Source organism: Sorex fumeus, unplaced genomic scaffold (assembly GCF_029834395.1).
Source record: "Sorex fumeus unplaced genomic scaffold, SorFum_2.1 ptg000003l, whole genome shotgun sequence".
Taxonomy (NCBI): domain Eukaryota; kingdom Metazoa; phylum Chordata; class Mammalia; order Eulipotyphla; family Soricidae; genus Sorex; species Sorex fumeus.
Window position 1 is genome coordinate 42,570,767 of NW_026606060.1, and position 16,798 is coordinate 42,587,564.

Here is a 16,798-nt window from a genome sequence, read left to right on the forward strand (position 1 = left end):
AATTATCTGATAATGTTCTCTAAGTGTTTTTGTTATACTGCATATATTTCATTTCACATATATTAATAACAGTAACAGCCAACACTGACATATTTGCCAGACTCTCCTAGTATTTTTCAAATGTTGACTTCTTTAATTCTTATAGTAGACATATGGACTAGCTGCTCTGATTAATCTAATTTTTCATATTAAAAAATGGAACAGAAAGGCTATTAACTGGGTAAGTTATGGGACCAGTATATATACCTAACTATTAAGTATTGGCACTCAAACTTGTTGAGTGAACCAAAATTCACATAGTTTATTTTCTCACAGTGTATCTATCTGTAGCACTGTAGTACTGTCTTCCCGTTTTCCTCGATTTGCTCGAGCGGACACCAGTAACATCTCCATTGTGAGACTTGTTGTTACTGTTTTTGGCATATCGAATATGCCACAGGGAGCTTGCCAGGCTCGGCCATGCGGGCGGGGGTACTCTCGGTAGCTTTCCAGGCTCTAGGGGAGGGACGGAGGAATCGAACCCAGGTCAGCTGCGTGCAAAGCAAATGCCCCTACCTGCTGTGCTATTGCTCCACCCCCTATCTGGAATAAATTTATTACTAACATTCAAAGTTCTTCATTTGTTTGAGACTTGAGCCTGAATGAATCTAAATAGAAGTGTGGTGATATGTTGCTTAGTATAACCAGTATCTTTTCCCAATAGTTTGATTCCTTATTTTCTGTAGTTCTTGATCTTATAATTAAAGAATGTCATATAATTTATACCTTAGAGAAAGAAAGTTCTTTTTTTGATGTGTTTTTATTGAGGTATTGTAATTTATTCATAGCACCCAACCTTACAGTCAGCCATAGTCAAATTCCATTTGTAGAGTTTTTCTGACTTCAACCCCATCACCACTATCAGAGAGATCACTCCCGCCTGGGCTCTGGGGCCAGATGGGGTGCCAAGGACCAAACCTGGATTAACTGCATGGCAAGACAAACACCACAACCACTGTCCTATCACTCAGGCTCCTGAAAAGAAAGCTCTTAATTAATTTTGGTTTGGAGATCACAACAGACAGGGCTCACAGGCTCTTCTGACTTGTGACTCAGGGGTCACTCCTGGCTGTACTCTGGGAACCGTGTGTGTGCCAGGGATCTAATTCAGACCTCCTGAATGCAAAACATATCCTCTGGCCCACTGAGCTCTTTCTCCAACATTATTTTAATCTTTCATCATGATTTAATCTAATTTTATAGCTGTGATTAGCAAAAGATTGTTCAAATTCTTCATAGATTCCACCTGATCAGTGATATATTACTGCATTAGTTATTTAAGTGCCATTGTTCCTTTGACATTTATTTGTCAACTGTAAACTTCCTAAGTTCATAAAAGGTTGGAGTAATAGTACAGCTGGTTAGGCATTTATTTGCCTTGCACACAGCTGACCTAAGTTTGAACCCCCTCACTCAGTATGCTTCCCTGTGCCCTAATAATGAGTACAGAATCAGTAGTAAGCCTTGCGCACCACCGGGTGTGTTCCTGCCCCTCTCTCCCAAAAAAGATTAAAAAGTTCATAAGATGGAACAGCATGTACCTAAAAGCATCCTTGAAGAGAGAGCGCCCATTCTCTGTTACGGCTCTAACAGCCCCCCTGTCAGCCTTAGCTTTTGTTTAGTTAGGCTTCTTTGAACTTGCCCCTATGTGGGTATATAGAGGTCTCATGAAAATGTATGCTTTTCAACTTTAACTGAAATAAGGCCATGCGTGATTGGGGTATCTACCAAACAGTCAGGCTAATATGTGAGTATTTATTTCAAGGATTACTTGAAAAGTTACCATACTCCACCTTCTGCCCTTCTTGATTCTCTCTTTCCCATCCCAGTTAGTAGTCTAAAATAAATTATGTTGTTTTCTATGACAATGCAGTGGGGTGTGAAATAACTAAGTGATTACTAACAATCAATATTGTTTTTTCAATAGAAGAGGTATTGATTCATATATGAGACAAAGGTATTACTGAAGTGCATTTATAGTCTACGTCAGGAGATGGAGAGAAAGACACATTCAGCAAAGAATATTTGCATTGAGAAAATGGTATTTTTTATGATTGTAAATAAATAAGTATACTCAAATAAACCTAATTTTAAAACCTTTTTTTAAAAATGGTTTAGAAGCCATCATCAAGATGACATGTAATCCTACTATATAGATGGGCTACTGAGTATCTTCCTCAGTCTTCATTATGATTGCCTAAGAATACAGTCAGTTTTGCGTGAATGCCTAACTAAGAGTAAATCCGCTGCCCTCAAACCTTAAGAATTGCTACAAGCTCTGTCCATTTAAAGTTCTCTGTTGTTTTGATGACTGGTTAAAGAAACTTTGGTACATTTACACAATGGAGTATTATGTGGCTGTTAGAAAAGATGAAGTTATGAAATTTACATACAAGTGGTACTACATGGAAAGTATCATGTTAAGCGAAATGAGTCAGAGAGAGCGGGATAGACACAGAAAGATTGCATTCATCTGGGGAACATAAAGCAACAAAACGGGAGACTAACACCCAGGAATGGCTGAGATTAGTACCAGGAATTTTGCTCCATGACTTGAAGGCCAGCCACATGTGCTAGGTGAAAAGGAAGGTCAGATAGAGAAGAGAGCACCAAATAAAGGGTGTTGTGAGGACCCTCCCAGGGTGGGAGAGACATGCTAAAAGTAGTCTATAGACCAAACATGATTGCCACTCAATGCCTCTCTTGCAAAACACAGTACCCAAAAGAAGAGAGAGAGAACAAGGGGGAATGCCCTGCCACAGAGGCAGGTTGGGGCCGGGGGGATGGGGGGTGGGAGGGATGCTGGGACCCATGGTGGGGGAGGATGGGCACTGGTGGAGGGATGGGTACTTGATCATTGTATAACTGAAACCCAAGCACAAAAATTTAGAAGTCTACAACTGTACCTCATGGTGTTTCACTAATAAAAAAAATGTTAAAAAAAAATAAAGTTCTCTGTTGTTTTTTTTTTTTTTATCGTACGGTAGGGTTACTATTCCTAAGAATAATAGAAATATAGAAGGGCTGGAGTGATAGCACAGCGGGTAGGGCGTTTGCCTTGCACATGGCCGACCCATGTTCGATTCCTCCGTCCCTCTCGGAGAGCCCAGCAAGCAACCAAGAGTATCCCACCTGCACAGCAAAACCTGGCAAGCTCCCCGTGGCATATTCGATATTCCAAAAACAGTAACAACAAGTCTCACAATGGAGACGTTACTGGTGCCTGCCCAATCAAATTGATGAGCAATGGGAGGTCAGTGCTACTGTGCCACAATTATAGAAATTATAATTATAAAAATTAATTTAAATTTTAGAGCAGACTGATATGTATTCTAATATGTAACTGGAAGCAGAATCAGCTATCAAAGACAGTATTTAAAATCAGAATTCTGTAGTTGCTTGATCTCTTTGGATTTTGTTTTCTTCTCTTTGGAATGGAGAGAAAACTAGGGAGGTTTTTTCTGTTCCATTTTGCTCTTCTTAGTCCTCTGTGTGGTCAGTTCTTTTTCATTCTTTAAAAGTCAGAATTAGGCATCACCTCTTTTACATCACCTCTGACTTAAATGCAAGTTGTGGTATGTGGTATTTGTACACCATTTTCCTAATACCCTAGGTATTCCTTTCTTTTTTGTTTTATTTTTTGGACCACACCACCTGTACTCAGAACTTACTCCTGGCTCTGCACTCCGGGATCACTCCTGATGCTGCCTGAGGAACCATATAGGCAAACTCTGGTCAGCCACTTGCAAAGCAAGTGCCTTCCTCCCTGGATCTCTTTGACACCACCCTCTTGAGTATTTCATTAAAATACCTTCATTTCTTTGCATATCATAATGTAACTGCTTGCTTTTCAGTCTTCTCCTTCAAACTATCAACTCTTTAATAGAAGATACTATATGTCTTGTCACTTTTTTATTTTCCTTGGTGTCAAGCATGGTGCCTGATGTATGTAAGATATTCCATGATAAATGCATATGAAAAAAGAGGATACATGAACTGATATATGTGAAGGCATTTTGTAAACTACAAAGTGCTATGCACATGTCACTTAATTTTGTGTTGTGTTTTGTGATGATGTATTTTTATTTCTCTGCCAGATTTTTTATTTTATTTTATTTTTTTATTTATTTTTTTGGTGGAAGGGTATCAGGGGTTGAACCCAGGACCTCACACATGCGAGGCAAATGCTCTACTTTCACTTCTCTTTATGAAAAATTTTTTCTTTGCATCTGTTTGCCTACCTCAATCTGCACTATTTTGCTTTTATAGTGAAAAGAAAGCATACTTAAGACAGATTGGATTGTTATTTCTTTCCGTCTATACTGAAAATAATACTTCCAAAGTTTCTTAACACATTAGAAGCTTAGCATGTAATACAAAATTGTGTATGTATTAATACCTCTTTTCCGGTGTTTTAATGGCAAGGATGTTGGATTCCGACTCGACGCACTACATACCATCCTGGAACAGGAAGTCCTGCTACAGGAGGATGTGGAGCTGATTGAGCTGCTTGATCCCAGCATCCTGTCTGCAGGGCAAACACAGCAACAGGAAAATGGACACCTCCCGACTCTCCGCTCCCTCGCAACCCCTAGTATTTGGTACTATCCAGAACAGAGCTCTCCTTGGCTTACCTATGAAATGTTAGCAGAGGAAATGGTCATTATGCTCTCAAGTTCAGGCATTATACACGTTCTATAATTTCCATATTTCTATTGTAATTCATGATATTCCAGAAGGTAAAACATTTTTAAGTGCCTTTCTAAAGTACGTACTATGTATAGTGAATCTTGGGGGAAAATCCCATTTGGTTTTTGTATACCAACTTATTATTAGTCTGTGCACAATGTGACAAGCAAATATAACACTCCCCTCCCCCAAATCTCGGTCACTCGTTCTGCTATATATGTTTGCATTCAGGCCTAGCCAGTTTTTCATTTATTTTTTTATAATTGATTATATCATAATCAAATTGTAGAGACACCAAGGATAGGGTAGTAAACAGTTGTCTCTTGCGTTCTCATCTGAGAAGAAAATATAGTCTGGTGATTCATATTATCCTAAAATTTCTCAAGTACTTGTGCAAAAATTCCAGGCTATAATCTGTTTTGCTTCATGTTTGAATGGGATTAGAGCTTAAACATATACATTGAACTATTAGGTTCCTCTTCCTAGGAAAGTTTAAATTTATCAAAATGAGCTAAGTCCTTGTTTGAGTGCTTCAGGCTTCCAGTCATATTTGTTGTCTTCTATATTCTGATATTCTCAAAGTATCTCTTTTCTGTCATATTGATAAGTGATCCATATTCTAACAGACAGCATTTGATATTTTCCAAATGAAGTCGGTGTGTTTTTCTTTCCATGACACAAGATAGTTTTTATTTTATGAAACTTGCTTAGAAAGATGTGAGAGGAAAGAAAGAAAATTCACGTTCAAGAGAGAACACAGGCCTCTCGCTCTAGGGTGGCAAAGCCAGCCAAGAGACATAGAGCCAGGCCGGTGCGTGCAGGTTTGAAGAGCAAGCCAAAGTATCTTATCCTTAAGAAAAACAAGAGTTTGGGCTGGGAAAGACAGCCCACGTGGTACAGCACATACCTGGCTTTGAGTGCTGGCATCACCTGCCCTTCCCCCTTACCTGTCGCCCCAACACATGGAGATTTGGTTGGGGAGCAAACTGGGGCTCAGCAAGTCACTCACTGTACTATCCCCTAGTTGTTAATGATTAAAAAATAGCATCTAAAGATATTCTTTCATGTTAAGATGGAGTTGAAAGAGTTCATAGTTTACCAGTAAAAGCAATTTCAGAAGATCTTTTTTGTTTGTTTTGGGGGGCCTTCAGTGGCCCTCGAGGCTACTCCTAGCAGTTGGGAGACCAAACTGTGCCAGGGCTCAATCCTGGGTCCAATTGCATGTGAAGCAGGCACTCACCCTGCGCTAGCTCTCTGGCCCCAAAACCTTCCATGTTTTTTAGTGTTATTGACCTAAACTTATCAGCTCAAATTTTAACATCTAAGCACCACTGCATCGCTGTCAGGTACCATTTAACCATTCACGTGACTTTTTAATACCATATGTTTTCAGTCGTACTTTACAAAGAAGGTCTTATCTACTTCAGTAAACACACACTTTTATTGCTTTTTACTCACTGAAATAATTTGTGTTTCGCTCATCTGATGGATCTGTTTTTCTCGGTTTCTCTGTTTTAGGGATATCTCAGTGCTCTTTGCCATCATTAGTTTGCTCGTTATGCTTCCCAGCTGGTGGATTCTGTCTTCCTGGCTGGTATGGGGAGTGATTCTCTTTGTTTATCTGATTGTAAGAGCTTTAAGATTATGGAGGACAGCCAAATTGCAAGTGACCCTCAGAAAATACAGTGCCCGTTTGGAAGATACAGCAGCAAATAGCCGGGCTTTTACTAACCTCGTGAGAAAAGCTTTACGTCTCATTCAAGAAACTGAAGTTATTTCCAGGGGATTCACACTGTGAGTTCATGTTTCATTTTACTTTTTCAGCTAATTTTTTTCTACTACATACTTAAACTAGAATTCTTTTAATTATCTTCATTTCTGTGTTGTATTTATAGGAAAAACAAGTTTCCCTAGCGTTGATTCTAGCGAGGGAATAAATATATGCTATACTTAATGTGTGGTATGAATATACTTGCTCATTTTAAGAAACAAAGTTTCTTGAGCATCATAATTTCTGTTTACCCTATGATTATAAGGGATAACATGATGTTTTAAACACTGTGTCTAGCCTGCGGTAGTTACCCAATCAATACTCCCTTTCCTCCCTTGTAGATACTCTCTTTCCTCCCTTTGTTTTCATTTATTTTGGTTTTGGGGTGACACCCCGCAGTACTAGGGGGCTACTCACGTCTTGGTGCTGGGGTCACTCTTGTGGGTGCTTGAGGATCATGCAGTGCTGGGGATCAAATGAGGACCTCCTGCATGCCAAGCATGCGCCCCAACCCTGTGAGCCCTCTGGCTGCCCTTTCCTTGGTTTAAATGATATAGATAAATCTGACGTAAATGTATTTGGAATAGTCCTGCCAAGTGCTATTAGCATTCTTCCACTTGCTTTTTTTTGGGGGGGGGGAGGAGTCTTGGGAGGACCACACCTCATCTTGTTTGTATGCTACTCCGCGCTTCTCAGGGATTGTTCCCAGTGGTGCAGGGCACTGCGGTGCCAGGGCCCAAACCCAGGGCACCTGTATGCAAAGCACGTGCTCCAGTCCTTTGAGCCATCTCCCTAGTCCCTGTTAAAAATAGTCTGTCAGTAGGGCAGAGTGATGGCACATCAGGTCAAGTGCTTGCCTGGTCAGCAGCTCACCCAGGTTCGATCCTCAGCACCACATGGTCCCCAAGCACTGGGGTGTCCGGGATCAAACCATGGTCGGCACCACTGCAGGGCTGCCACTCTTACTCGCTGTACTTCTCTCCTAAGGATCAGGTTTAGAAGTTAAAAATCAGGGGCCAGCGTGATAGTTATTATGGATATGGTGTTTGCCTGGAACCCGGCTTACCTACCTAGCTTCAGTCCCCCACATTCCATATGGTTCTGCCAGGAGTGATCCCCTAGCACAGAGTCAGGAGTAAGCCCTGAGCACAGCCAGGTGTGGCCCATACCCTGCTAGACAAATTTAAAAATCACACTAAATATAATAGCTCCATTTCTTCTGGCCTTATTCTGCATTTTATTATGAGGACTGACTGCTGCTTAGAAACACGGCTGTATCCAATAAATCCTTAGGTATATTGTATAAAGAATTCTATGCCATTTGCCGTTGCCTGGCTTGTAGGTATAAAATTAGCTAAAATGAGCAGGTTGCTTATGACTTACCTTGACATTTTGACTTTCGTTTATTCAGATGCAAATAGGAAAAAGAAATATCTTTTTTTAAAGGAGGGGATTTTATTTATTTTTATTTATCTTTTGCTTTTTGGGTCACACCGGCAATGCACAGGGGTTACTCCTGGCTCTGCACTCAGTAATTACTCCTGGCAGTGCAGGGGTCCATGTGGGATGCTGGCAATCAAACACGGGTCGGCCGCGTACAAGGCAAACGCCCTATCCCCTGTGCTATCGCTCCAGCCCCAAGGAAAAAGAAATCTTAAAATATAATTTGTGCTTCACTTGTTATTAGCATAACAATAGATGGCTGAAAATTTATGAGGAATCTTCATCTTTTCAAGATTTTTGGTTTTAAAAACAGATCTGGTAAAACGAAGTACAAACAATAATACCGTTATTTTGTCATTGTTTTTGGGTTGGGGGAGCTGCACCCTAGTGCACTTGGCTACCCCCAGCTCTGTGCATGGGGGTCACTGTTGGCAGTGCTTGGGGGACCTTGTGGTACCCAGAATGGAACCAGGGCTACATACAAAGGTAAATGCCTTGATCCCTGCAGTACTATAAATTGAAAAAAATGAGTGCTAGGGGCTGGAGCGATAGCACAGCGGGTAGGGCGTTTGCCTTGCACGCAGCCAACATGGCCGATACAGGTTCGATTCCCAGCATCCCATATGGTCCCCTGAGCACCGCCAGGAGCGATTCCTGAGTGCATGAGCCAGGAGTAACCCTGAGCATCGCGGGGTGTGACTCAAAAAGCAAAAAAAAAAAAAATTGAGTGCTAGTTTGTTTTGCTCCAGTTTATCCTGTCTAGTAAATCATTTAACCCTTTTTTTGCCTCACTTTTATTTAATAATATCACCTATTATCCTTTGTTTTAAATAGATTTTTAATGCCTAAATATATTTATTATTATTATTATTATTATTATTTTGGTTTTTGGGTGTCACCCAGCAATGCTCAGGGATTACTTCTGGCTCTGCATTCAGGAATTACTCTTGGCAGGGTTTGGGGCACCATATGGTTTGCCAGGAATCGAACCTGGGTAGCCGCATGCAAGGCTAATGACCTACTTGCTGTACTATCACTCTGGCCCTGGTTTAACTTTTTTTTTTTTTAAGTTTTGAGTTAAATGTCTGTTTACAAATTTATGGTTATAGTATAAGAAATTTGTGGTATGGTATTTTGCTTTGCTACGGGGAGTAGTAGTTAGGTTAAAAGATAGCATCCAGTAACTCTGTGATATATAGTCATTCATAATTACATTTATAAAAGCATAATATGTTATTTCTCATTGTTGCAAATAGGCACTCCCTATTTGTCTCTTAGAAGGTGGTATGAAATGTGCTGCCTATTGAAGTTGTGAGTAGCTGTGCTACTGCACTGTAACCTTACTTTGCCTTTCTACTTGCATTCCCCTGTTGGCCACTGGTCCTGTTATCTTTCTGCGTCCCCTACTTCATTTTGAGTAGGTAAGTGCCAGTGGCAGCAGGTGGGTAAGTCTGTAATATTATGAATGTACAGAATATATTTCTCTGCTGTATTTAATTATTCTGTACAAGTAACCAAAATATAATTGACGAACTCACATAACTGCATATGAAGAATGTAAAAGTGTTTATAAAAGTATCCATGCTTACAGGAGAAAAAGATTTTAAAAACTGAATGTGAAATTAATACCACTTTAGTTAATTTTAGTGGGTAGAGGTATCTATATCTAAAAGGCTTAGTTTCTTACATAAACTTACATTTCTACCATTTTTCAACTAAAATTCATTATTTCCCTGACAGTAATAGTTTTCAGTCTTTGAGATTTAAATTTTTTCATTTGTCTCTTATGATTGCTAAATTTGTCACAGGGAACATGACTATGAGAGCTGAGTTGGGGTGTTTTAATAATATTACAATGACAATTATGGAAAGGGAATAGTTTTCTAAAGATTATGTGTTTGTGGATTTAGAAACTGTAGGACACCTGTACAGTTGTATCACATTTTACTTTTCAAGTTTGCTTGACAGGGTCAGTGCTGCTTGCTCATTTAATAAATCTGGACAGCATCCAAGCCAGCATCTCCTCGGTCTCCGGAAAGCTGTCTACAGAACTGTGAGAGCCAACTTCCAAGAAGCAAGGCTGGCTACCCTGTACATGCTGAAGACATATCCTTTCCTGTCTGAGAGTAGCAGCGTTCCCAGAGTCCTGAGCATAGGTACACTTGCGACCTATAAAAGTGAACCATACCCTGGGATTGCCTATTTTGAAGCCTACTCGCCTCGTCATTCCTGTTTAAAAACCTGGAAGTTCACGCGTGGGCCATCCTATCAGTTCTTTCTCACTTTTCATTACCTTTGCATCCTTTCACTTGGAATGCAGACACTTAGCCATCCTCAAAGCCTACTCCCCAAGCCTTGGTGGTCTCCTCAGGTGTTAACAGATGGGGTGAAATTTCACGTGACCTTTTTCTTTTGGGGAGTAGACAGGGTGGGACCTTTGGCCCACACCTGATAGTGCTCAGGGCTTGCTGAGGCAAATGCCCTACCCAATCTACTATGGCTCCGGCCTCTCACGTGACTTCTTTATTTATCTTTATTTATTTTGGGGAGGCCACACCTAAGGGTACTTGGAGGCTATTCCCAGCAGTGTCTGATGTTGTGGGCAGCAGGGGGGATGAGAGACTGAATCCGAGGCTGCTTTGTGCAGAGCATGCACTCCTGCCCACTGAGCCATCTGTCCAGCCCCTCTCCTTTCCTTTCTAATAAGGAAAAATCTTGGAAGTCCCTCCTTTTGCTGGCTCCAAAATTAAGGTCCGAGGAGTCTGCTTTTCTAGATTTGAGGTTTTTTAAATGATGAAATGTGGCATGACTTGAGTCATGACTGGAAATAAGCTGGCCACGGGAAATCCCCTTCCAGGTTCTGGAGTCCTATGGGATAAGTTTATATTTGGGCTGTGTCACTGCGTACCTGACCTTCTGTAAGTTGCTTAACTCTGGGCTGTGCTCTGTGGATTTGTAAAATGGCAGTAATATAATCTTGCTCTGTTGCTGTTGAGAGACAGTGGATTAGTCTTTCTCAACTGGAGGCCATGTGGAGCCCCAGAATATTTCTAGGGGCCACAGGTGAAAGTCGTGGGAACCCCAGGAAGAAAATGGCATCAGAAGGGGGGCAGTGCCAGAAAGAGGCTGAGAAACAGTGGATTAGTGCACATAGTTCTTCAGCAGAATCCCTAGTCAGGAAAAAAAGATGTATAGGATATCTATTTTGATTAAGATTCATAGACAAGTTGAATTATGAATGCAATGAGACTACTTTATACCCCTACTGTGCTGAGTATCATATTACTAATAGGTCTAATGCTTAAAGTTTGGAGACTATTTCATATTCTATCATTATATATTTATGCAGGCAGGCCTTCCTGACTATATTTTCCTGTTTCTCCTTAAGGAAACCCAAATAAATCTATACTTTTGTGTGATTTTCTTAGTGTCACACAACTCATCAAGTTCTGTATCTTGACTACAGGACTGAAACCTTTGACATGAGTATTTATTATAATACACTACCTTCGTTCAGCCCCCACATTGCCTAAATGCCTGCCTACTATGTTCCAGAAAGACAGTGAGGAACTTGTACTGCCCACTCTTGAAGATTTTTATTTTAGTGTGGCGAATGCATAAAGCAGTAGTCATATTACAGAATGCATACAAGCACCAGAGAGGTGGTGCAGGAGGAGTGTTACTTACCTCCCAACACTGGTTCAGATCCCCATCACCATCAAGGATCACTCCTGAGCACAGAGCCAGGAATAGCCCCTGAGCACCCACTGGGTTGGCCCAGAAACAAAAATCCTCAGAGCCAAAAACTATTGGACTGCACTGGGGTTAAGAAGCCTTGCCTTGCAACACAGCCAAGCCCATTTCTATCCTCAGCACTTCAGAGTACTGCCAGAAGTGATCCCTGAGCAAGAGCCAGGAAGTAAGCTGGCAGCAGGACAGAGGAGGAGAGAGCCTTGGGGATAAGTCTCCATATTCCAGGTAGAAAGAAACCAAGATGGGAAAGAAACAGAGACCTGATGGTGTGGCTCATAAACTGTGGGTAGGCGTGTGAATGTTTACTAAGGATGGACTCGGCAGCCAGCATGTAGTGGGACAAGTAGTAGACGGGGTCCCTGCCTCCGGGCATTTAGAGTTTAATCAGGGACAGGGGAATAAAAAGGGATAAACTAACACAGATTGAATTTGTGAGTTCCCTGTGCCAGTCACTTCTCAGGAGCGAGCAGTCAACAAGAAAAACCGGAAGGAATGTGTTCTTGACTTCTAGTGGGTAAATGAATGAATAAAATGTAAGCAGATGAGATTTGGGGATATGTATTTGTTGTGCAGAAAAAGATTGCCAAGTGAACAGAACAGAGCAGTGTGTCTCAACCTTTTTCTGACAGCCTTGTTTCCTGTACCTCCTACTCCCACACAGTTCCCCTCTCCCATCCTACTGGTTGGCCACGTATTCTTGTTCCATGGCCTCTCTTTTGTGCCATTTCATTTGTGACCCCCTTGACATGCCCTGCGGCTTACAGCTGTGACCTGTGGTCTCAGGTGAGAAAGGCTGGAAACATGATTTGTGGGCTACAGCTGGTGATTGGATGGTAGGAGAAAAGTCTCTGAGAGGCTGATGTTTGATCCGAGATTTGCATGAGGAGACCAGAAGTGGGTAGAATATTTCAATTAGGTGGGCCCACAGGTCTAAAGACTTCTTGGCAGTTTCCACAAGATGGGAGGACTTCTTTTAGATCGTTGTTAGTTGTTTTTGCTTTCTTGAAAAGGCTTTGTGATGGCCTTAACCTAATTTAACCTACCCCCTGAACTCTGAGAGTGACAACGTAACCAACTACATCTGTGTGGTGCCTTTCAAGGAGTTGGGCCTGGGGCTTAGTGAAGAGCAGATTTCGGAGGAGGAAGCACATAACCTGACAGATGGCTTCAGCCTGCCTGCCCTGAAGGTAATGCATTCTGCGGGAGGATGCCTGAGGAAGAGATGGCCCGGGGTTGTGCTTGTGCTCTCTGAACAAAACACAGTGCTTCTGCTCCCTTCCGGACTTGTGAAATACCAGTACTGTCAAAGCCCGAACTGACAACTTGTGCAACACTGCTTTCATTTGTTTATTTTGCAGTGCCTGGGGCCAAGCCCAGGGCCTCACCCATGCAGGCAAGCACCCTGCCACTGAGCTACATCCCCAGCCCCCTTTTTTTGGTTATTATTTATTTAGATGGGAGGCTCTCAGGCATTGTGCAGGGGGTCCCAAGGTCATGCGGGTGACCCGGACCACACTGGTCGTGCTGAGGAGTGAAGTGGGAGGGGGCTGCATGCAAGGCATGGTCATATTTTATTTCCTTCTCCAGCACCAGCTTAGCTTACCTTGAAAAGGCAGAATCGTCTGACACCTAGCCTTGTTGTACAATAAGTGTTAACTATCTCAGGTAATTTACTCAATACTATACTGACAAAGCCAGTAGTGTTGGTTCTGTGCCCATGTGATCATGTGACCGTCCGGGAGCTCTGCAGCATCACAAGAGAGCTGCGTGTTAGTAGCCCAGGAAAAGATCGCAGTTACAAGTACAGTTTCTACTGTAGCTCTTTGGCACCATCATAAAGCCAAAAGATCATAAATTGAAACATCATTAAGAACCATCCTTGTTAAGATACTATTACCCTTTGGGGTGGTGGCCGTTTCTTTTGTGTCCGAACTGACCACCATAGAAGTTTTCAAAAGGGGCTCCCAGCTCTTCGCTCAGGGGATGCTCCTGGCCATGTGGTGCCGGGATCAAACCTGTGCCTTCTGAAGCCAGGCAGGAACTTCAGCCCTTTGAGCTACTTCCAGCTCCAGGTGAAAGAGTCTTAAAAAAGAAAATCCAGGGGCTTTGGAATTGAGTAAGCCTGCATTTTACATCTTAGCCATTTGGTTTTGGATAGCTTACTCTTTGAAATAATCTCTCCAGTAGATGCAGATTACCTTAGGGTTTTAGATGAAATGAGATGCAGTATCTTGAACAGGGTGTGTCACGCATCCCATAGTTAACTCAAAAACAGTAATAGTTCTTTTCTTAAAGAGGCTCTAGAGGAAAAGATTAAGGTCATATTTTATTTCCTTCCTGTAAATTATTCTTTACTTACCAGGATGTACTTGTGATTTCCCAGCCGAGGGGGAATGTTGTTTGTTTCAGTTTTGGGGCCACACCTGATGGTATTCAGGGCTTACTCCTGGCTGGACACTCAAGGGGATGGCTGCCAGCAGGTTGGCCATGTGCAAGGAAAGCATCCTATCACTGTACTGTCACTCTGGCCCTATGTTTTGGGATCATTTTTTGTTGGGTGATCATATGGGTCTGGGAAATGAACTTTATTTTCTCCTATTGAAACCTGAGCTCCACCAGGAAAGGGGTTGTTTCTCTTTCTTTCACTGCTAAATAATTGGCACCTAGAACCATAGGTGGTACCAGGGATGTACAGTGCCTGACACATCAAAGGTACTGAAGAAATATTTGCTTGAGGCTGGAGCAATAAAACTCAGGGGGCAAGGCACTTGTATGTAGTTCATCTGATTCCATCCCTGGTACCACCTATGGTCCTTAGAGACCACTAGGAGCGACTTCTGAACACAGAGCCAAGAGTAGTACTAGCCAAACCACTCCCCTCCACAAAAGAGGAAATATGCTTGCTCAATGAACAAATAAAAGAATAAAGGAAATCATTAAGTGGTAAATGGAGAAAAAAGATTAAATAAGCCTTTTGAGGTGCCAATGACTATGGTGGAGGGAAGCCAGGAGGAGAAGGTGGTTCTGAAAGGTGGTTAAGTGTTATGTATAAAACCCTTTCAGCAGAGCCAGAGTACAGTAGGTAGAGCGTGCCCTGCATGCAGCCTACCCGGGTTCCATCCCTAGCATTCCGTATGGTCCCCTGAGCACCACCAGGAGCGCAGAGCCAGGAGTGACCCCTGAACATTGCCAGGTATGACCCAACCCCCCCCCCAAAAAAAAAACCTATCAGCAACAGTATTGTGAATCACAGTGCAAAAACTTTTTTTTCAAAAGTGCCTCTCACAGAAGCAGACTGGTGGGTGGGAGACAAATGGGGAGTTGAGGGAGAAGATGGGGATAGTAATTGGTTGGGGGAAGTGGACATTGGTGAAGGGATCAGTGTTGAAACATTGTATTCCTGGAGGCCCAGTATGAATAACTTAACTTCACAGTACTTAATAAAAATAAGTAAGCCATTTGAGGTCAGCTTTTTTATAAATACCTATTGTATTTTATAGCTTAGAAGTTGGACCCTCAATTAATGCAAAAATAGGTTTGCATGAAATAATCATTTTTTTTCTGATGTGATTTTCAGGTTTATTTTAAAGTTTTGTTTGTTTTGTTTTGTTTAATTTTTATTAGTGAGTGGTGGAAGGGATATTGGGATCCGTGGTGGTGCATGAAATAATCTTAATTCATTATTTGCATAAACTTAAAACACTTAATAGTCTAATGAGGTTAGAGAGATAATACAGTGAGTAAGGCATCTACCTTGCAAGTGGCCAACCCGGGTTCAATACCCAGCATCTCATATTGCCCCCCAAGCACTTCGAGAAGTAAGTCCTGAGTGTCACCGGGTGTGGCCCATAAAGAAAAAGAAATAATAAAAGAAAACTGTTTAATAGGTAAAAGGTAAAGGCCCTCCCGTTGATCGTCGATTTGCTTGAGCGGGCCCAGTAACATCTCCATTGGAGACTTTTGTTGTTACTGTGTTTGGCATATCGAATACTCTCGGTAGCTTGCCGGGCTCTCCGAGAGGGGCGGAGGAATCGAACTCGGGTCGGCCATGTTGGCCGCTTGTAAGGCGAACGCCCTACCGCTGTGCTATCACTATTATGTCCATTTTAATTGTAAAAAGCCAGAATCTAAATTAGTGGTTCTGGCATTTTGTTGTTGTTCCTACTAGAGTATTCCTTATGTGTTTCTTTGTGTGACGTTGTCTTTGTATTATAACAGGACTATATCTGGAAAAATACCCTGCTGCCTGGATTCAGGGTCTAGCTCTCAGGGATGGGTTTTTCAGTCTCATGCCAGACATTCTGAGTATGCTCACCTGGAACTTATTTATGTGTTAATTTCTTTGCTATTTCTTAGGCCAGAATAGTGGTATAATTTTCTGAACCCCATACTCTCTCTCCCGGTGACTCATTTCTTTGGATTTATACAGTTCCCTCATTCCTACTGTCTTCTTCTGTGTGTGGATTTCCAAAATTGAGAACATTCACTTCTGATGACAGCGTCTCACTCTCTCAGTGCTAGGGCAAAGCTATAGTAAATGACACATTTGTTACCTGCTGTCTCGCAACCAGTACTAAGTGCCTTGACTACTACATAATTTTGATTAACATTTGTAGCTCGTCTTGAGTTAGTTTAATTTCAGCTATCTTCATCAAGGATAACGTTTAAAAAAAAATCAGAAGTTAAGATAAAGCAGTTTGTCCCTTAGTTTGAATGTTGACCTGGATTTGTATTGATACAGTTCTGGTTTTTTGTTTTGTTTTTAAGGTTCTGTACCAACTCTGGGTAGCACAAAGTTCAGAATTCTTTCGACGATTAGCCCTGTTACTTTCTACAGCGAACTCACCTCCCGGGCACTTACTTACTCCAGAACTTTTGCCTCATCGTGTTTTATCTGATGTGACTCAAGGTCTACCTCATGCTCATTCTGCCTGCTTGGAGGAGCTTAAGCGCAGCTATGAGTTCTATCGGTATTTTGAAACCCAGCACCAGTCAGTACCCCAGCGTTTATCCAAAACTCAACAGAAGTCAAGAGAACTGAACAGCGTTCACACAGCAGTTCGAAGCCTACAGCTCCATCTGAAAGCGTTGCTGAATGAGTAA

At 41.9% G+C, this 16,798-nt stretch overlaps 1 protein-coding gene across 4 annotated transcripts in view; it reads left to right on the forward strand.

Annotated features, from left to right (window-relative positions):
- The window catches only part of VEZT (vezatin, adherens junctions transmembrane protein), a 68,530-nt gene that overhangs the window by 35,843 nt on the left and 15,889 nt on the right, over window positions 1-16,798 (forward strand). For 2 of the 4 annotated variants that reach the window (XM_056117029.1, XM_056117048.1), the window contains exons 4-8: window positions 4,465-4,640; window positions 6,247-6,522; window positions 9,899-10,046; window positions 12,733-12,882; window positions 16,463-16,794. In XM_056117029.1, the coding sequence (XP_055973004.1) occupies window positions 4,465-4,640; window positions 6,247-6,522; window positions 9,899-10,046; window positions 12,733-12,882; window positions 16,463-16,794 (1,082 nt within the window). The remainder of the gene's footprint in view (window positions 1-4,464; window positions 4,641-6,246; window positions 6,523-9,898; window positions 10,047-12,732; window positions 12,883-16,462; window positions 16,795-16,798) is intronic. The other 2 variants (XM_056117038.1, XM_056117058.1) reach the window with 1 other exon arrangement.